The sequence below is a fragment of the Scyliorhinus torazame genome, chromosome 10, assembly GCF_047496885.1.
Source record: "Scyliorhinus torazame isolate Kashiwa2021f chromosome 10, sScyTor2.1, whole genome shotgun sequence".
In the NCBI taxonomy this organism is placed as follows: domain Eukaryota; kingdom Metazoa; phylum Chordata; class Chondrichthyes; order Carcharhiniformes; family Scyliorhinidae; genus Scyliorhinus; species Scyliorhinus torazame.
Genome location: NC_092716.1, coordinates 114,885,300 through 114,906,532, shown reverse-complemented (window position 1 = coordinate 114,906,532; position 21,233 = coordinate 114,885,300). Strand labels below are relative to the sequence as shown.

At 47.6% G+C, this 21,233-nt stretch overlaps 1 protein-coding gene across 1 annotated transcript in view; it reads right to left on the bottom strand.

Annotated features, from left to right (window-relative positions):
* Positions 1 to 21,233, bottom strand: part of hydin (HYDIN axonemal central pair apparatus protein) — a 1,604,351-nt gene that overhangs the window by 1,229,481 nt on the left and 353,637 nt on the right. The window contains exon 10 of the mRNA XM_072518656.1: positions 17,721 to 17,904. Within this exon, the coding sequence (XP_072374757.1) occupies positions 17,721 to 17,904 (184 nt within the window). The remainder of the gene's footprint in view (positions 1 to 17,720; positions 17,905 to 21,233) is intronic.

Below are 21,233 nucleotides of genomic sequence, written 5' to 3'. Positions count from 1 at the left end.
GCTTTGCCAAAGAGAACAGGCAGATCGCCAGAGAAAAAAAGTCACACTGTGCAGTGATGGAGTCCTTCTCAAGTTAGGATTGAGGAATAAAACTCAGCAAAGTAGAGGGTGATTGAATTGAAAAGTGCAGCACACTTGCACTCAAATGGAAATGTTTTCATTCTGCAGCACTACTTTGATGAGCACTATCTTGATTTTAAAATGTCTTCTAAAAAGAGCGACATGACGTCCGGTGGCGTGCGCGAGCGGAGCAGTCGCGTTGGAGAGGGGCTCCTGCCGGTCCGAGACATTTCAGCGTTTTCCAGGGGATTCCCCGTTGTTTCGCCGATCTGGATTTCTTCCGCCGTTGGGGTCTGAGGGACGGGCGCCGGGTCGGGCCGGTTTGGAGCCAGTGGGGAGCCCTGTGGCCGGAGGAGCAGGGGCATCGAGCCCGAAGTGAGTGGCGGGGGCGGAGCTTGGCATGAGGCGAGGTCCGAATCCAACACGAATGTAGAGGGGGAGTAGCGCACATCGGGTGGCCCCCGCTGAAAATAAATGTTTGGGATTTTTGAAGTCTGGTCCCAGGGGAAGAGGTTTTTTTTAATTTTGATTTTTGAATGTTTTTATTTTTTTATTTAAATGTCTTTTTTTATTATTTTTATTATTATTTATTTATTTTAAGATTGAAGAAAGAAGGAGAAAAATACGAAGTGCTTAAGGGATGCCAAAAACAGCTGTGAAGAAGGGAGGAAACACATATTTGCCGTCAAATGAGACGACCAATAAAAGCGCTGACATGATGGCGGATACCGGACCACATGGTGGGGCCGCAATACTTACAGTGGAAAGGATGGTAAGGTGATGGCTGTGGAGCTGGAGAAGCAGTTTGCGAGGCACATGAGGATGTTGAGGAAGGAGATGTCGGTCGCACTGAAATCATTGGTGGAGGAGGCAATCGCCCCGGTGAGGGTAGATGTGGCAAAGAAATCAGCCGAGGTGAGAGAACAAGGTGAAAAGGTGAAGGAGGAGGAGGCCATGTCGCAGCACAGCCACCAGCTCAATTCGATGGGGGACGAGCTGCTGAGGGTGGTGGAGGTCAACAGAGGACTCCGAGCAAAGCTCGAGGACTTGGAGAACCGCTCAAGGTGGCACAATCTGAGAATTGTGGGCTTGTCCGAGGGGGCAGAGGGCTCAAGGCCAACAGAGTACTTTGCTAAGATGCTGGTGAAGTTGATGGGGGAGGGTGAGGCCACTCCCGGTATGAACTGGACCAAGCTCATCGGTCATTAAGGCCGAAACCCAAGTAAATGAGCCGCCGAGAGCAGTAATTATCTGCTTCCATAAATACCACATGAAGGAGAAGGTCTTAAGCTGGGCGAAGTTGAAGGTGCAGTGGGATGGTGCTAGAGTTCGGATTTACCAGGACTTGAAGGTGGAGTTTGTCATGATATTCAAACACACACATCATGATAGACACACCAACAGACAAATCAGAACACACAACACCACAACCAATGACAGAAAGATATAAAAGCACAGACACGACCCCCGGTGGTCAGTATTAGCTGCAGAGGAGGACCAGGACAGATCTGTTACCAAACACACTCAGGGAGACAGCACGTGCAGAGTATCCAGAACGAACTGTATTATAAGAGTTAAAATAAAATAGAGTTGTACCACATACAACTGTGTTGGCTCATCTGTGCACCAGAGCACCCAACACCACATGGTACAGGAGTGGATCGATACCTGCCGGCATACCTCAGTGTACAGAGACAACCAGCAGTGCCCAGGCAAAATTATAGAGCTCCCGGTTCCGCAGCCGCTCCAGTGCTACGGCGATCTCCGCGAAAACTGGCGGCGATTCCGGCAATGGTTCGAATTGTTCCTGGTGGCAGCTGAACTCCAAGACCTGGATGATAGCGAAAAAATTGAATTTCTCCTCACCATCGCCGGTGCAAGGGCAAGAGAAATATTCACAAGGTTCAGGTTCTTCAGGAGGCAGCAAAGGTACGATTACCAGGCAGTCCTAGACAAATTCTCCAAGTACTGTGAAGAAAACGCAATCCAATCGGCAAGTAAAGGTAAGAAAAGCTGCAGTACTCACCTCGTGGCTGGGATCCCGGAGCCCGAATTCCCAGAGGCCGAAATCCCGGGCCTGAGAGAGGGCTGGGTCGAGGTTGGCGGCCATCTTGCTAAAGGTATCACGCTAGCACAGTTGCGCGAGCAGTGCGCAGAACCGGAAGTTTAGTTTGCGCATGCGCGAGATGCTGCGCATGCGCAGTCCAGAAAACGGCCATCGGTAAAGGAACAGCGATCTGAGCATGCGCAGTCGCTTCCTACGTGCTACATACCGAGCGTCAGGATGTCAGAGGCCCCAGACTGCACCAATTTAAAGGGGAAATGTCCCAAATCCAATTTAAAAGGGAAACGTCCCAAATCAAAAAAACAAAAATCTGTTCAAGCTGTAAAACAACCTTTCCTCACCTGGAATGACAGCACATTGCCGCAAATTGACCCAGGAGATGAATTTGACCTCCGAAGAACCCTCCGACAAGCAGTTACCTACGCACAAGCCGATGATTCCAACCTCGAATACTTCGATGACGATCTTTACAGTGTTTCCGGACCTCGCGAGCCCAATGATAGCTCCGTGGTCCTATACGACTATGACTCGGACGAACCTTCCGTGTTGCACATTGGCGGCCCCCACATTGAATCCGACGCAGATGCGGATTCATTTTTCGGATTTGAGGATCTTCAATCCAGCAGATATGACGTTCCAACTTATCAGTACCGGATGATGCTGCAGCCTGACATTAACAGACAGGGAGCGGTGCAAGCACACGGAGAGCGCCCTGCTGCCACACAGAGCGTGGTCCACGCCCCGCTCAACGTTCCCGACTCTATGAAAGAAGACATGCAAGACTCCAGAGTGCAGTCCTCGCATGAACCAGAAGTGACTCCAGTGTCACAAGCTTCCACAGCAAGCTCGTGGACAGACTCCACAATTGCAGAAATGCAAGACTCCAGAGCGCAGTCCTTGCACGGACAAGAAGTGACTCCAGTGTCACAAGCCTCCACAGAGAGCTTGTGGACAGCCTCCACGATAGAAGCAACGAAAGACTCCAGAGCGCAGTCCTTGCACGAACAAGAAGTGACTCCAGTGTCACAAGCCTCCACAGAGAGCTCGTGGACAGCCTCCACGATAGAAGCAACGCAAGACTCCAATGTGCAGTCCTTGCAGGAACAAGACCATGAGGGTCTAGCAACCTCTCCTGACCAACCAGCGGCAGACGATGCAAGTCTGCCATGCTCACGTGAACAGCAAGAAGGCTATAACAGCCTACCATGCTCCACTACACAGCAGCATGACCATGACGGTCTCTCATGCTACAATGAAGGGCACAGCGCTGAAGACTGTTCAAGCCCAACTGAAGACAAGCCAAAGGAATCGCCTCGTCCAAGCCCGAAAAAAAAAGGTTTATGCGCTGACCTTCAGGATCATTATAGCCGAACAGAGATTAATAATGCTGCACGGCCACAGAAGGATGCTGAGGATTTGCTAACAAAATTAATTGAATGTTTAACTTGCAAGGAGCAGACTGAGAATTGCCAGTGTTTTAGTACGGATCGAAAAAATGGACAAGACATTGATCCTCAGGTAATGGAAATAACACAACCTGAATCATATCTACAGCAGGGACAAATGTCTCCCTTCAACACAACGCCGCAAAATCCCAACTTCGGAGACCAGCAGTTAGTCAGTAATGACTCTTCAAACCTTGAGCAGAACATTGGAGCAAGAATCCTGAGGACACCGACATCGAGTAGCCAGATAACGAATTTAAAACCCGCAGCAGTTTCAAGTGAACCAAGTGTGCTTTCCACTAATGGTGAAGATGCAGATAAGGTCGACCCGATTATCCATTGTACCACACTAACCCCAGTGATTAAGCAGTTATGTATGGGGAGTATAATGTGGGCAATTGAGAACAGTAAAAGAGAGACTGTGACCATGCCAGTCCCAGCAAAATCAGACCCAGAGACCATGAAGGCATGTACATTAGACAAAGATACATATGAGGTACCTGAGAAGAAAAGTGAAACGGAATGTTCTTTGGAAAATAGTACAATGTCGATAGAAACATTGGATCCTATATTCGAGACCATACATATGGGAGAATTTGGGGGTAATAAACAAGGTTCTGCAATGTCTGGGGGAAGATTTAAAATTCCAAAGAAGAAAAGCCCAAATGAAGGACAACGGCAAGACAATGACAGTCCACCGACATGGTGTGCACCACCAGATGAAAACTCTGACAATTTACCCAACCCTAGTGAACAGCAAGCTGCTAATGAGGATCTATCCACGGGATGTGAGACGAGTGACGACAGCATCCCACTTCCCATGCAAAAGGTGCAAGGTGACAGACCTCGCCTAGTGCGTACCGAGGCACTCGACGATCACGGTGGGACCACTGACAACTGCGGTGGCAGCGCACCGCTTCCACCCTCGATGGCTCGACCCTCTCCACTGGTTGGTGCATTCCTGCATGTTCCGACTCCAGAAGTGCAGCTTCAGGGAATCTCGGCTGCCTCCAGTGAACCTGTTGGGACTCCGGACGGGGGGCATCGACGGAAGGCAGACTGGACTCCAGATGGGGAGCAGCCAAGCGCCGACTCTGATTTGCGCACGCCAGACCTTGCTCCGGACGGGCGGTGTCGCGGCCTCGGTGATGGCACGCTCAGGGTGACGGCGGATGCCACGGCGACAGGGAATGGATCGCGTGGCAGTCCCACTGGGTCGGCAGTGGCAACCAGCACCGGCGGTCCAAGATGGACACACCAATTCGCGCCATCGCCAGACGTTGATGCGAGCAACAATTCTCTCTCCAAGGCGACATGCTTCGACGTTTCTCTGCGGAGTCACCCTTCCGGCACAGCAGGTGGCCGGAACCAGCGTGCACGGTCTCGGCCAACTTCCACATCTGGCACAGTCATCGCCTTGCATGATATTAGTGATGGTGCTACTTCGATGGCAACGACCCATCGGCTACAAGATGCCGTCCACCACAAACATAAAAAGAAAAAGACTCCACCTTGTTCCTGGCATGCAGGGCGGATGGATTGGTGCGTAGGCGCAATCAGCGAGCTTTGCGCCGCCTTCCACGCTCGCAACTGAACCGTACGCACACGCCGGATCCTCCACTGGTTCCCAAGGATGACTTCGTGGAGATGCCACGGATCATGCCCCTTCCATCGCCACCAGAACCAAACCACAGCCAAGGCACCACTAACAAAGATGTTGAATGTTATATTTGCACGAATGAAAAAACCAAGCACTGCACGAAGTACAACAAATGGTAAAGTAGAGACTTCGGCAACAGCATCACCTCCAACAGTCCAAGGTGAACCAGTGTGACCCCAAATCTCCACAGCTGAACCGGCTTGAGGACCAGCCCATTCTTGAGGCGGTCACCCATTAGACTGGACTTATAACGCTGTTCATATGTTCAAAAAGTCAAACACTTCTGTATTATAACCTGTTGTTGTTTATTGTTCCAGATATCGTCTGACCAGACCAATGTTCAAGTTTTTTTTTCTCTCGCATCCAAGTTTTGTTATGGTACAACCTTGTTAGTGTGACGCACCCGACATCGCCCCATGTAAATAGTTACGTCATATACACACGCTTTACACAACACACACACACACTCTTAGATGCACTCACGACACAATTATATTTATAACCACGTAGGCACATATCTTTGTAAAAAGGGGGGATGTCATGATATTCAAACACACACATCATGATAGACACACCAACAGACAAATCAGAACACACAACACCACAACCAATGACAGAAAGATATAAAAGCACAGACACGACCCCCGGTGGTCAGTATTAGCTGCAGAGGAGGACCAGGACAGATCTGTTACCAAACACACTCAGGGAGACAGCACGTGCAGAGTATCCAGAACGAACTGTATTATAAGAGTTAAAATAAAATAGAGTTGTACCACATACAACTGTGTTGGCTCATCTGTGCACCAGAGCACCCAACACCACAGAGTTGGCAAAGAGACGAGCGGTGTGATTTGGTATGGGATAGCCGGCAAAGCTGAGGGTGACGTACAACGCCAAAAATTCTTATTTTGAAAGGGTGGAGGTGGCTGAGGCGTTCATGAAGGCAGAAGGCTTGGGACAGAAGTGAGGAGTGGAGCTGGAAGAGAGATTGTGGAGTGTGATTGGGGAGCTGGAAAATGTGTAAATGTTATAACTTCCTTTTCACTGACCTGTATTGTAACTTACTTGACTTCACATTGTTATAGAGTTTAAGTTTTTGTTTGGTTTGATTGGCATTTTTGTTCCTTTTTCTTTTGTTGCATTGGTTATATGTTATTTTATTGAATTGCATGGGTTAGATTGTTTTTCTTTATCTTCTGGAACTGGGTGGGAGGGGGCACTATGCCTTTTGTGGGGGGTGGGGGGAGGGCACATGCGCTAGCTAACTAAAGTTGGCTAGTGAATGGAGGTGAGGTGAGAGGAGGGCTGCGGACATTGGAGCCTGGCTAGCAGGTTTTGATGTGCCTACAAGGCGAGCAAATGGGGGGGGGGGGGGGGGGGGGAAGAGGATCAATACTGGGTGAGAAAATTTTCGAGGGGAAGTGCAGGTGGGATTCTTGGAGGGGGGAAGGGGGTTCGATGTTAATAATGGATAGGGACGGGTCAGGCTCATGGGGCAGGGCCCGGTGGTATGATGATGGTGGATAAGAAGGGGTGGGTGAGAGACCCCCCAGTTAGGGTAGTCACGTGGAACATGACGGGGTTGGAAGTCCAGTTAAGAGGTCAAGGGTGCTTGCGCATCTTAAATGTTTGAAGGCTGATGTAGCATTGCTGCAGGAGACTGACCTGAGGGTGAAGGGTCAAATGAGACTTAAAAAGGGCTGGGTTAGTCAGGTGTTTCACTCTGGATTTGATGGAAGGGCTCGAGGGGTAGCGGTAATGGTCAGCAAAAGGGTACGGTTCCAGATGGAGAAGGTGGTTGCAGATCAGGGGGAAAGTATGTGATTATGACAGGGGCGCTGGAGGGGAGGTTAGCGACGCTGGTAAGTGTATATGGTCCCAACTGGGACGATGTGGGATTTGCGAAGGTGTGTGGGGCCATCCCCGACTTGGACACACACGAACTGATAGCGGGGCGGGGACTGGAAGTTGGTGCAGGAGCCAAGATTGGACTGTTCACATCCGCACTGGCTGGTCCCATCAGGGGGAGGCGAAGGCGCTGGCTGGACTAATGGTGGAAATGGGAGGGTGGACCCTTGGAGGTGTCTGCACCCGAAGGAGCGGGAGTATTCGTTTTTCTCAGCGTTCCATAAGGTGTACTCGCGGATCGACTTTTTCATGGTGGGGAAGGCACTGCTAGCTGGGGTTAAAGGGTCGGAGTACTCGTCAATTGCAATATCAGATCATGCTCCACATTGAGTGGATATGGTACTGGAGAAGGGGATGGGACAGACCAGGGTGAAAGTTAGATGTGGGACTGTTGGGGGACTGAGGCTTCTGTGACAAAATTGAAATAGTAATAGAGAAATATGTACGTTTTAACTTCTTGGGGGAGGTGTCTGGGAGGCTTTAAAGGTGGTGGTGATAGGTGAGGTGATCTTGATCAAGGTTAGGCTAGACAAAGTGGAGAGGTTGGAGCGTCAGAGGGTAATAGATGAGATGCTGGAGGTAGTAGGAGATATGCAGAAGATGAGGACCCAGCGAAGTTGGAAAAGAGGAAGGAACTCCAGGCGAGCTTTGACCGACTATCTACAGGAAGGCGGTACGCCAATTGAGGCGAGCAAGGGGTGCACTTTACGAGAATGGAGAGAAGGTATGTTGGCGGGTCAGCTCCGGAGGGAGGCTGCGGCAAGGGAAATTGTCCAGGTGTGGGACAGGGCAGGGAAGTTGGTGGCAGCTCCAGATCAGATTAACGAGGTCTTTAAGGAATTCTATGAGAGGTTGTACAGGTCAGGAGAATTTCTAGATGGGCTGGAGTACCTGAGGTTAGAGGAGGGGGACAGGGCTACATTAGAAGGGGCGTTAGTGGAGCAGGAGATAAATGATGCGATTGGGAGGGTGCAGTCGGGGTTGGTGACAGGGCCGTATGGGTTTCCGGTTGAATATTACAAAATATTCAAAATTAAGCTGGTGGGGATGTTTGAGGAGGCGATAGAGAAGGGGGTGTTACCACAAACTTTGGGGCAGGCATCGATTTCCCTGTTACTTAAGAAAGATAAGGATCCGACAGAGTGTGATCGTATAGGCCCATATCACTTTTATTTATTTATTTTAATTTAGAGTACCCAATTCACTTTTTCATAGATTTCATAGAATTTACAGTGCAGAAGGAGGCCATTCAGCCCATCAAGTCTGCACCGGCTCTTGGAAAGAGCACCCTACCCAAGGTCCACACCTTCACCCTATCCCCATAACCCAGTAACCCCACCCAACACTAAGGGCAATTTATCATGGCCAATCCACCTAACCTGCACATCTTTGGGCTGTGGGAGGAAACCGGAGCACCCGGAGGAAACCCACGCAGACACGGGGAGGATGTGCAGACTCCGCACAGACAGTGACCCAAGCCGGAATCGAACCTGGGACCCTGGAGCTGTGAAGCAAGTGTGCTATCCACAATGCTACCGTGCTGCCCTTTTTCCAATTAAGGGGCAATTTAGCGTGTTCAATCCACCTACCTTGCACATCTTTGGGTTGTGGGGGCGAAACCCACGCCAACACGGGGAGAATGTGCAAACTCCACATGGACAGTGACCAGTGGTACTATTGTGCCACCGTGCTGCCCTAATCCCCAGATCACTTTTAAACGTGGACGCAAAGATAGTGGCAAAGGTACTGGCAGGTAGGCTAGGGGAGTGCCTTCCGAAGGTGATAGGTGAAGATCAGACAAGGTTTGTGAGAGGGAGGCAGCTCTTTTCGAACATTAGGAGAGTATTGAACTGGTTATGGCACCGGTGGAGGGGAAGGAAACAGGTAGCTATGGCACTGGATGCCGAGAGCGCGTTTGACCAGGTAGAATGGGGGTACTCAATGGCAGTTCTGGAGCGGTTTGGGATTGGACCAAGATTTGAGGACTGGGTAAAGCTCCTGTATACGGAGCCGAGGGGCGAGTGTCCGCACAAATAACATCAGCTCGAGATACTTTTCTCTCCACCGTGGGACTAGGCAGGGATGTCCTATGTCCCCCCTGCTGTTTGCACTTGCAATAGAGCCACTGGCCATCACGTTTAGAGGTTTGTGGGCATGGAGAGGGATAGTGTGGAGGGGGATAGAGCATAGGTTGTCCTTATATGCCGGTGACTTGTTATTATACATGTCGGAACCGAGTGTGTCAATAGGGGGAATACTGGAGCTGCTTTGGGTGTTTGGGTCCTTCTCCTGTGTTTGGGTGTTTGGGTACAAATTAAATCTAGACAGGAGTGAATATTTTGTGTTGTCTCGGCCGGGGTGGGGGCAGGGGTGGGGAGGCTGCCATTCCGTAGGGCAGGGACTCACTTTAGATACCTAGGGGTGCAGGTTGCTCGAGATTGGGGAGGGCTCCATAGGGACAGCATTTCTAGTTTGGTGGGGAGGGTGAAAGCCGATCTGGCAAGATGGAATGGTCTCCCTCTGTCATGACGAGTCAGGTACAGGCGGTTAAAATGAATGTGTTGCTGCGATTTCTGTTTATTTTCCAATGCCTGCTGATTTTCCTGCCAAAGGCATTTTTTAGAGAGATTGAAGGGATGATTGCCTCTTTCGTATGGGGAGGGACGGTGGCCAGAATAAGAAAGGTGCTACTACAGTGAGGAAGACAGGCAGGGGTTTTACGTCTTCCGAAACTGATGTATTATTACTGGACGGCGAATGTGGAGAAGGTACGGAGCTGGGTCAGAGGGGTTGACACCCAATGGGTCAGAATGGAGGAGAGTATATCCTTCCCAGAACTGTTCACAATACTCCAAGTGAGTGGGGTCTCACCAAGGTTTTGCACAACTGCAGTATATCCTCTTGTGTCTTTATACTCCAATCCTCTAGATATAAAGGTTAGCATTCCATTATCCTTTTTCATTATTTTCTGCACTTTTTTGTGGCATTTTAAAGATCTACGCACCTGAGCCCCCAAGTCTCGTTGGACATCCACTGGATAACCTCACATTTGCTTACACTGAATTCCATCTGGCACAATTTTGACCATTCACCTAGTCTGTCAATAGCTCCTTGCAATTTTATGTTTTCTTCTAGACTGTCTACAATGCCACCTAACTTTGCATCATCAGCAAATTTGGATTTTTGACTTTCTAAACCACTATCCAAGTTGTTAAGAATAATGTGAATCACCATTTCTAGTTTGGTGGGGAGGGTGAAAACTAATCTGGCAAGGTGGGTCTCCCTCCGTCACTGGCAGGTTGGGTACAGGAGGTTAAAATGAATGTTTCCGCGATTACTGTTTATTTTCCAATGCCTGCCGATTTTCCTGCCAAAAGCATTTATTAGAGAGATTGAAGGGGTGATTACCTCATTCATATGGGTAGGAAGGTGGCCAGAATTAGAAAGGTGCTACTACAGCGAGGAAGGCAGGCCGTGGGTTTAGGTCTTCCGAACCTGTTGTATTATTACTGGGCGGCGAATGTGGAGAAGGTACGGAGCTGGGTCAGAGGGGTTGACTCCCAATGTCAGAATGGAGGAGAGTTTGTGTAGGGGGCCGGGATTTAAGGCGCTAACAACAGCGCCACTCCCGACGGCCCCAGGGAGATATTCACGGAGTCTGGTAGTAATAGCTTCGTTGAGAATGTGGAGGCAGTTTCGCCAGCACTTCGGGTTGGGGCCAGGGTCAAGGGAAATGCCGATTCGGGGGAACCATAGATTTGAGCCAGGGAAGTGGGATGGAAATTTTCGGGGATGGGAGGAGAAAGGAATTAGGACACCAAAAGATGTGTTTCTTGGGGGTCGGTTTGCAGGATTGAAGGAGCTGGGAGCGAAGTATGGGCCGCAGCAGGGGGAAATATTTAGATACATGCAGGTTCGAGACTTTTCCAGAAAGGAGATACAGAGCTTCCCAGTAGAGCCGGCTTCCACATTGCTGGAGGAGGTACTGAAGACAGGGGGACCGGAGAAGGGGGTAGTATCGGCAGTTTACGGGGCTATTTTGGAAGAGGAGAAGGCACCGCTGGAAGGAATCAAGGCAAAGTTGGAGGAAGAGTTGGGAGAGGGTATGGAGGAGGGGTTCTGGTGTGAGGTTCTCCGGAGGATGAACGCCTCCACCTCGTGTGCGAGATTGGGGCTGATACAGCTGAAGGTGGTATATAGAGTACAGCTCACAAGGGCGAGGATTAGCCGGTTCTTTGAGGGGGTAGAAGATGTGTGTGAACGTTGCGGGGGTGGCCCCTCAAACCACATTCATACGTTTTGGTCCAGTCCAAAGCTGGAGGATTACTGGAAGGAGGTTTTTAGGGTAATCTCTGAAGTGGTGCACGTGAAACTGGTGCACGTGAAACTGGACCCGGGCTCTCGGGAGGCCATATTTGGGGTGTCGCACCAGCTGGGGTTGGAAACAGGTGCGGAGGCAGATGTTGTAGCCTTCGCCTCGTTGATCAGCCTCGTTGATTGCCCAAAGGCGGATCCTGTTAGGGTGGAGATCAACCTCTCCACCCTGTGCCCTGGCGTGGCGGGGGGATCTGTTGGAATTCTTGACGCTTGAAAAGGGCAAATTTGAACTGAGGGGAAGGATGGAGGGGTTCTACAATTCATTATGCACTTTCGAGAATTGGATTACATCGAACATTAGGGTGGGTGGCTGGGAGGAGAGGGACTGTATGTGTTAATGGTGACTATAGGTTATTCCTGATTCCTATTTGTCATTTGTTTATGTTTACATGTGGACTAATGTTTGGGGGTTTGGTGGGAAGATGGAATCGTTGTTATTGATGTGGGGATTGACATTACATTCGTTACTGATTGTTGTTTATTGTTGGGTGTAAATTTGGGAGAAAATGTGAAAACGCAGGAGAATAAAGATATTTTTTAAAAAGAGTTATGCAGTACATTGCATGTGCTACTAGTTCGCGCAACAAAACAATCCACCTCTAATGTAAAAATGTGAACCTCTGAATGTTGTGGACTATTGAGCTGTGGAAGTTAGCACAGAAGTAAAGCCTAATCCTATTTGTTGCTGATATCCTAACTCGGACTAAGTCCCATCACCCATCACCCCGATGCTTCCAGTCTGGCAACACCTCAATTTTCAAAGTCACAAGATTTGTGTTCAAATCTCTCCGTGGTCTGGTCTCTGCTAAGATCTAATCACCATCAGCGTGACAGTCCTCCAAGATCTCTGTGCTCCTCCAATTCTGGTCTCTCACATTGCCAATTTCCTTTGCTTCACCATTGTGCCTCGAGCTGCTCAGACCGTAAACTCCAAACTGCTCTGGACCAAGTTTGTAATGAGATCCGAAACCAAAGTCCTGCTGGAGCGCAAACGGAGGACAAGATTTTCTTGTAAATCAGAAAAGGCTGATGGAGGGTGGGTAAATCAGCAATGGCGGCTTTTCATGCCATATAGTGCGGCACTTAGTTCGGATTCACACATGGGTTAAAGGCTGTGTCACTGGCAGGCAGCCTCTTATTCACTTGCCCCAACAACATCTCAGCGGTGCAATCATCAGGGCACCACATTTAAATGCTGCCCCAGCACACATCAGCTGCACTTTGTAGGTCGCCGGTAAGTAATAGCTGCCAAGAAATCCAGCCCCAAGTTTTTGTATGCCTCCCTGGAGAGACTGCTCGATGATGCAGTGGCCCAATGTGATGTCTTCTACCAGTGCTCAGGAAGAAAACCAGCCAGCAAGGTGACAAACCCAGCATGGGAGGTGATTGCCAGCGCTAATACCCTGCAGAAGAGGATAGCCACCCAGTACAGGAAGAGAATGAATGATCTCCTCCATTCTGCCAGGGTAAGTCACTCTTCGCATCATTCTCAACTCATATACTCACAAGCCCTTCACATATCCACAGGAAGCTCATGTAATGCAAACTCAAAAAGAAACCTCCATTTGCTCTCTCCCACGCACATCTTCATTTTCCATGCAGGTTGTGCCTTCCTCACCTCCCTGGCTCCACTCACCATCCACACATGCCAGGCATTCTTATCATCTCTCCTGGCATGCATCCTGCTTACACTCTCTCCATCTGTCTTCATGTGGGAAAAGTTAGCTCACAACAAGAGGGAGAGATCCCAGATAGCTGGAGGAATGCCAGAGCTAAAGGTCCTCATGGGCTTCAACGACAGTGCCATCTAGTTGGCCAGGCAGCACGTCAACCGCTCGTGTGCTGATGGAGAGGTCAGCGGTTTCAATCCAGAACTGTAATATCCATCAGACAGCAATACTGTCAGTCATGACTCCTGTTTCTCAGGCCCCTGCCATGCACTAATGAATTTTCCCTTCTTTCGCAGGTAGATTTGGGAAGCAGCCCAGGGAGTCCATCAGTCAGCTCCTCGTCTCCAGCCCCAACCGTACCAGCCTCCCCGAACAGGCGCCGGAATGTGGCGACTAGGGGTTTTTCACAGTAACTTCATTTGAAGCCTACTTGTGACAATAAGCGATTTTCATTTAATTTTTCAACAGCAGCACAGAGGAGGGAAGGATTCACAGACTCAGATGTCAAAGTGCCCACCCACACTCTCCACCAGCGCAGAGCTGCACACCTCGGTGGGACCTAGTTCTAGGGTAGCCTCAGGGTCACAATCTGGTGAGCATATCACCCTTTCAGATCCACAGCAGACAAAGGCAAGGACATCCAATGGTGCCAGCAATCGACGGATTGCTGAAGGGCAGGAAACTCCTGAGTTCCAGTCAGATGAGGAGCCTCTGGATTTGGCCATGCTTCAGTTGATGGTGCTCCAAAGGCAAAGAAGGAAAACCAAGGCGGGATGTCAGCAACACTCCTTGGATTGAAAGGCAGCATGGAGGAGTCCATCTGCATTATGTCGGAGGTGATGGTGCTGATGCTCCAACATAATGAGGTCAACACAGAAAGAGTGGCGGCTACTGTGGAGAGGTCCAAGACTTTTGTCCTGCACTGCTGTTGGACATGCACTCCACTTGCTGGTATCCATCACTGCCCCAACTGCCCCTCTATCTAGGAGGAAGCCAGAGGTCCTTGGGCACCCATAAGAGGAGGATCAAGGAAGTAGTGGTGCCATGGTATTGTTGCTGGACTAGTAATCCAGAGACCCAGAGTCATGCTCTGGGGACCTGGGTTTGAATTCCACTTTGGCAGATAGTGAAATTTGAATTCAATAAAAATCTGGAATTAAAAGTCTAAAAGGTGACCATGAAACGATTGTCGATTGTCTTCCAAACCCATCTGGTTCAGTCATGCCCTTTAGAGAAGAAAATCTTGTTGTCCTTACCTGATCTGGCCTACATGTGACTCCAGATCTACAGCAATGTGGTTGACTCATAAATGCCCTCAGGAATGGGCAATAAATACTGGCCCAGCCAGTGACTCACACATCGCATGGATGAATAAAATAAAAAATCTGCTGGTGCACACAGGGCCATGACCCTGGTGACTCCAGGAGTGTCCTGTCCATTCGGATCCCCTCTTTCTGTAACTGCTACAGCTCCAGAGGACAAGGAGAGTGGCACTGCCGCACAGCAGGATCTTGAAAGCAGGGTGGAGTCGTCCAGGTTAGAAAGGTTAAGAAGTTACACAGCATGGGCACGGGTGTTAAGCACTTGTACATACCATTCACTTCTGTCAATAAGATCCCACTAATTTCACTTTTTGTATAGCTCCTTTGTTATGGGTCCAGGTTTACAGAACTCCAAAGTGTTTCATGGAGTTCAACCGACCCACAACTTTTAATAGATTGTGGTGTGGGAAGCACATGGCGTACTCTCCAGGTGTGATACTGCAGAAATGGGCAGATGGTTTTTAAAACAAAACAATGTTCATTCTATGAACTCAAGTTACCCTTTTAAAAACAAACATTGAATATCTTAACACCCATTACTTCAAAGATAACCCCAAAAGACTACAACACTAAATAATCCTTCAAACCGTTCCTTTAAACATCCAAAAGACTTCAAACCTTCATAAATAATAACACATTAGGTTACATTCAATATATTTATACTCTTTGCAGACAGACCAGCGCTGTGTTTCTTCCTGCAGCTCTCAGCAAAACACACAGACACTCCCAGCTGCCTTCTCAAACTGAAACTCAAAAAAGCAGAAGTGAGCTCAGCTCCCCCCATCCTCTGACATCACTTTAGAAATATGATCAGCTCCATTTCTTAAAGGTACATTGCTTAACCATCCATTTCTTAAAGGTACTCTCACATGACACCTTGTTCTGATGTGCTGTGTTCCTGTAATTCTGAAGTGAAAGCCTGATTCCTGCACAAGTTAAAGGCAGGGTGCTCAGTCCAGGGCTTCTTCCTTATGCTTTGTACAAGAGTCCGTACTCTTTGATGACGTCCCTTCACAGTGACTTAATACATCAGTCATGCTATCTCATTGGGAACGAGAATATCTCCCACAATATTTGGTGTCACTGGTTCCAGCCCCCCTAGCTCATTCGCTTCAGCCGCTGGTGACCCTCTACATCAAGTCTGCAGTTCACGAAGGTGAAACCTTCCCCGCTGCATTACCATTATATGACCCCTGTCATTGTGAGCAAACGAGCTGCCATCAGCCAGACAGGAGTCAGACATTCGCAGAAGCTCTGTGAGGATCTATGGACTGTCCCCACTGCAAGTCATCATCATCCTCCTGAAATGACAGAAGCCTTATCACAGGACAGTGGAGGGGGCTGATGCTGAAGGTGGCTTTCAGGTTGGGTTTAGGAGAGGATTGAGGGGGCAGCCATTTTCGGTGGACCCAGGTTGCAGAGGTGCCGGATGGTTGGGCGGGATCTGTGCTAGGTGGGGATGGATGACATAGTAGAGGCGCGGGGATGTCAGATGCCCCCAGAAAAGATAGTAACATGGAACGTACGAGGTTTAGATGGTCCGGTTCAATGCACCTAAAACATTTGAGGGCAGATGTAGTTTTCCTTCAGGAGTTATATCTACGGGTGAAGGACCAGTCACAGTTAAGGGAGGGATGGGTGGGGAAAATGTTCCATTCGGAGTTTGATTCTAAGTCAAGGAGTGTTGCAATCATGTTTCGTAAAAAGGTGTCACTTGCGATGGCCAGGAAGGTGCGGGACCCAGGGGGAGCAGGAAGAAACTGTAGGGGCAGTTTGGCTTATCAAGAAAATTGTTCACCAGCATTTGTGATTGTAAGTAGCAAGGTTGGAGAGATTTGATCCTAACTGTTGTCTTTGGGACAGCTTGCCTCTGGCTATAGTTGCTGCTTTTGAAATTTAACATTCATGCCGGATGGGTTGCAATCTCACCAGGTTGGCAACTCATTTTCCGGCACCCCGGTTCTGCTCACTCTACACTCTTCATAGAACCAGGATTGGTCATCAATGTTGATGATGCTGGTGTAGTAAGTAAAATAATAGGCCTTGGGGATTATGGATTGTCATGATAACATAATCCTCTGCTGTTCATGGCCCACAGTGTGATATAATGGGTTAACTGTTATGGTAATGAGATGGTGATGTGTACCATGATGTAACAGTGACATCAGCAATCATGTGCTAGAGACTCGAAAGAGCAAATGGAATAGTCTGTACACAGGAGAGAGGAAAGTACCTAGTAGTTTAGCGTCTATATCTATAATATGCATATAAAAAGTATGTATTGTAAATAAAGTATTTCTGAAGTAACCTACCTGGGTCATACCTGAGTCACTCAGGAGCAGAGGAAAACCTTCCCAGTATACATTAGGCCACAAGATAACCCATAAAACACATAACGTCTCATGGATGGCCAGTTTTGAGCTGCTAGCTATGTACTAAACCTATTATACTTCGAAGAGTGGAACTGCCACACAGTATGGTGGAGGGCAGTGCCCTAATGTGATGCTTGGGACCAGATTTTCCAATTGGAGGTGGGAATCGGGCACCTGCATGAATTCCAGGTCCCAACTCTGCACCTCATCTGCATTGCTCTTGTGAATCTACTTTTAGCTTCAAATGGCCTAACTGACTATGAAGTAAATTTGGTACCAAATTAGAGATGTTCAGCACCTGCAAGGGGGGGATGCTGCCTGGCGCCAGTAGCAAATGCAGGCAGAAACCATGTTGGGAACTGCGAAGAAGAAAAGGCAGCTCCTCAAAGGAAACTATGCAGTAGAGGACGCTCTTCTTAGGTTATGACTAAGGAATAATGCTCAGGCAGAATAGAGGATGCCTCACTCTGCATCGAAAAGTTCTCTACTTGAGAGTACAGCATACTGACACTGGATCCTTGAAATGGAAAATGTTTCATTCTGCAGCACTAATATCTCTTATTTTGATTAGCACAAAATTGATTTTAAGAAGTCGTTTAAAAAGAAGTTACTCAGTACATTGAATGTGCATCAAGTTCGAGAAACAAAACAATCCATTGCTACTCTACAAATGTGAACACATTTGCACCACTGCCCTCAGAAGCGGCACAGTGGCACAGTGGTTAGCACTGCTGCCTCACAGCCTCAGGGACACAGATTCAATTCCAACCTTGGAGGGTGGAGTTTGCACATTCTCTCCGTGTCTGCGGTGATATATCTGGAAACCATTCTAAACACTAACCACTGGTTCAATGATGAAAACGTCATCAGACAACAACATCTTGTCATCCTGCACCAATTGGCGACGATTCTGAAAGGAACGGGATAAAATGGACATCTGTTCATGTAGAGTGGGATCGTCAGCGCACTCCTTCAAAAACTGGTCAGTTTCCTCCTCTTCCTCAGTCATCAAGTCTGAAACAAATCTGAAGAAACACATCTAAATGAGCTATAATGCAAATGTCAAAGCTCAACATTCAAAAAAAAATTTGTTTCTAAAACGTGGGCATCACTGGCTAGACCACCAGTTACTGCCCAACTGTAATTACTCGAAAAGCTGGTGCTGAGCCACCTTCCTGAACCGCTGCAGTCCATGTAGTGTGGATATAGCCGCAGGGTGTTCCAGGAGTTTGACCCAGCGATGGTGAAGGAATGGCGATAAAGTTACAAGTCAGGATGGTGAGTGGCTGGGAATGGAACTGGATTAAGCATTCCAATCTAATAGAAACACCATAGGTGGGATTTACTGGCCTTTTTCACTAGCGGGGTCTTCCAGTCCCGCTGAAGGCGACCCCTAGCGGTGGGTTCCCCGGCAGCGAGGCGGACAAACCATGCAAAAACCACAGTCTTTGTGGGAGTGGAAGATCCCGCCGGCAGCCAATGATGAGCATCCTCCGCCAGAGGAAAACAAGCGGGAGGGCGCGGAAAATCCTGGCCCACAACATTCATCATCCATTCATTTACTCTCGTGCGGACTGATAGAAATGAAAATAGAAATGGCTCAAAATATACAGGAGGTTAGTCAGCATCTAAAGGAAAGAAATATTGACTCACCTTAGTGGGACCTATCACACACTCAAAATATTAATCTTTCTTCTCCTTCAGATGATAACTAACTTGTGCATTTTGTGTTTCTATTTCAGGTTTCTTACATTTTCTTTTCTGGCCTATTAAATAGATATTTTTTAATGATTTAGAGTAGCAATTTCAGTCCAACCCATCCCCAATCACTGAATCCCCAGCCCTCCCTCACTGTCCATAACTGGGGAGGGTACCGAGGTGTACAGTGGCGAGGATTTATGCTGCACCACCATGCCCAGGACCGTTTCCCCAGAAATGGGGTGGATTTGCCAAGCAGCAGATAGTCAGTGAAGACGAATTAAAGGGCACTTAAGGTCCATTGTCAGAGTTTAACTAGAATTTTCCCGTTGGCCTACTGGTCTCCAGTGGCATCAGGGTCTAGGCCCGCTGACTGAAGGTGAGATCCCAGTGGCAACTATGGAGTAAGTGCTTCAGGCAGGCTTTGAGGCCCTCCACACCTGCCTGGTTACACAAGTGGCCAGAGCTTGACCGGCGCAGGGGTTATGGTTCCAGCTAAGTGACCCAGCCACTGATTTAATTTTTAGGTTTTAAAACCTTTAAAGGTTGGAGAGAGAGCACCCCGAGATAGAGGCACGTTCTTTCTCTTTTAACTGAACTGACCAGAGGACAGACTTGCCATCTAATTAAGGACAGCAGACGGGCTCTCGAAGCTGGAGGGTCAATAGGATGCTTTTCAGCAAAGAATCATGATATCAGAGAGTGGAAAAATTTTCATGTGGACAGTTTAAAGAGATGGAGAGAAAAACAGTGACGCGACACCAATGTTATTCGGATAAAAGGGAGGGTTGCAATGTTGGATGGGCTGTTTTTTGACTGAGACATTAAACCAAGGCCCTCATCTGTGCTCTCAAGTGCACATGGAACTATTTCAAAGAAAAGCAGGGGAGTTATCACTGGTATCTTGGCCAATATTTATCCCACCATCAACATAACAAAAACAGATTATCCAGTCACTGTGGGAGTTTTCTGGGTACAAATTGACTGCCACATATCCGACATTACAATGACCATACTTCAGTAGTGCTTAATTCACTGTAAAACACTTAGGGAATCCCAAGATCATGGAAGGCACTAAATGAACGCAAGTTTTTCTTTCCTTCCACATGAAAGCTATCGATAAAAACCAAAGAACATAAAAAATAGGGGCAGTAGATCATACAGCCCATCGAGCCTGCTCCACCATGCAACACAATCATGGCCGATGTTGGGATTCAACTTGACTTTCCCACCCAATCCCCATATCTCTTGATTCTCTGAGACCAAAAGTCTGTCTATTCCAGCTGCAAATATATTCAATGATGGAGCATCCACAAACCTCTGGCATAGAGGATTCAAAAGATTAACAATTTCTCATTTCTAGCCTAAATGATCGTTGCCTTATTCTGAGACAATGCATATCTGTCATATTTCAAATGTTCGCCTTCAAAGTGTGAAAAGCATAAGGTCATTCATTTCTTCATGGTTTTTCTGGCTTTGATAATCTGGACTCTACCCGACCTCCCTATTAAACAAAAACTTGCCTCAATAGTCAGCTGCCAATGTCAATGCACTGTGACTTGAAAGGACAGGCAACATTAAACTCAATTAAACCTTAGCGACTGCACTTTTCAACCATTCTTGATACATAAAATCAACTAGTTTGTAATCTGTGCATTTAAAACATGTTTTTATATGCGTGTACTAATATTTAATAATGCTCCCTCTACAGCAAGTCTGCACCTTGATTTACAGCCAGTGTGAATAAGTGTGCAGTGTATTTATACTGTATTGAGTTCCTGTACATGCAAGGCATCAAGTAATAACATGTATAAACCTACTGAAGGAAATATACTGATCTTTTTCATCAACAGGCTGACAGAAAGAACTCAAACCATTTTTATGCAGTTTATTTGTGTCACATACCTGCTGTTATGTTCTGCTTTAATTTTGAAAAACAGCTGTTCAATTAAACTTAATAATACTTGAGACACTGAGTGGGTCTCTTCACATATGCTTGAAAGAAAACTCGAGGTTACTACCTGATGATAAGTTACTCAGCAAGTTCATTCCTCCAATGAATTTTAAGTGAATAAATAGACACAAATATATCGACAATAAAAGCAGATAATGCTGCAAACACTCAGTATGTCTGGCAGCAACTGTGGTGGCAGAAATTCTTAATGTTTCAGGTCAGTGACTGTGAGAAATGTATGACCTGCTGAGCGTTTGTAACATTTTGTGCGGACATTTCAAATTTTTGGCATCCACAGTATTTTTGTCAAAAAGCTCTATATGGGAAAGGGCATGAAATGTTCATTGGTCACTTCACAACTAAAACATTGCCAAGTGTAGAGAATGCAAGCCAAACTCTACTCATGGCAGTCAGCAGGATAGTTAACTCAGAGAAAAAAAAAGAGGAATACAAAACAAAAAATCAACATTTCTATCACTGAATGTGCAAAACACAAGGATATTACTGTTGAGATATGGCCTATCATTATTCTCATAATTTGGCCAAATAAGTTGAAGATCAACTTGTAAATCCTTCCAACATATGCGAATAGAAAGTGGTTAAGAGTGAGAGAACTTCCTGATCAGCCTTGTGCTAGAAAGAAATTGGAGCCTTGGCCATTAGCTCCAGGTATACAATATGCATGTAAAAGTGTAAAATAGG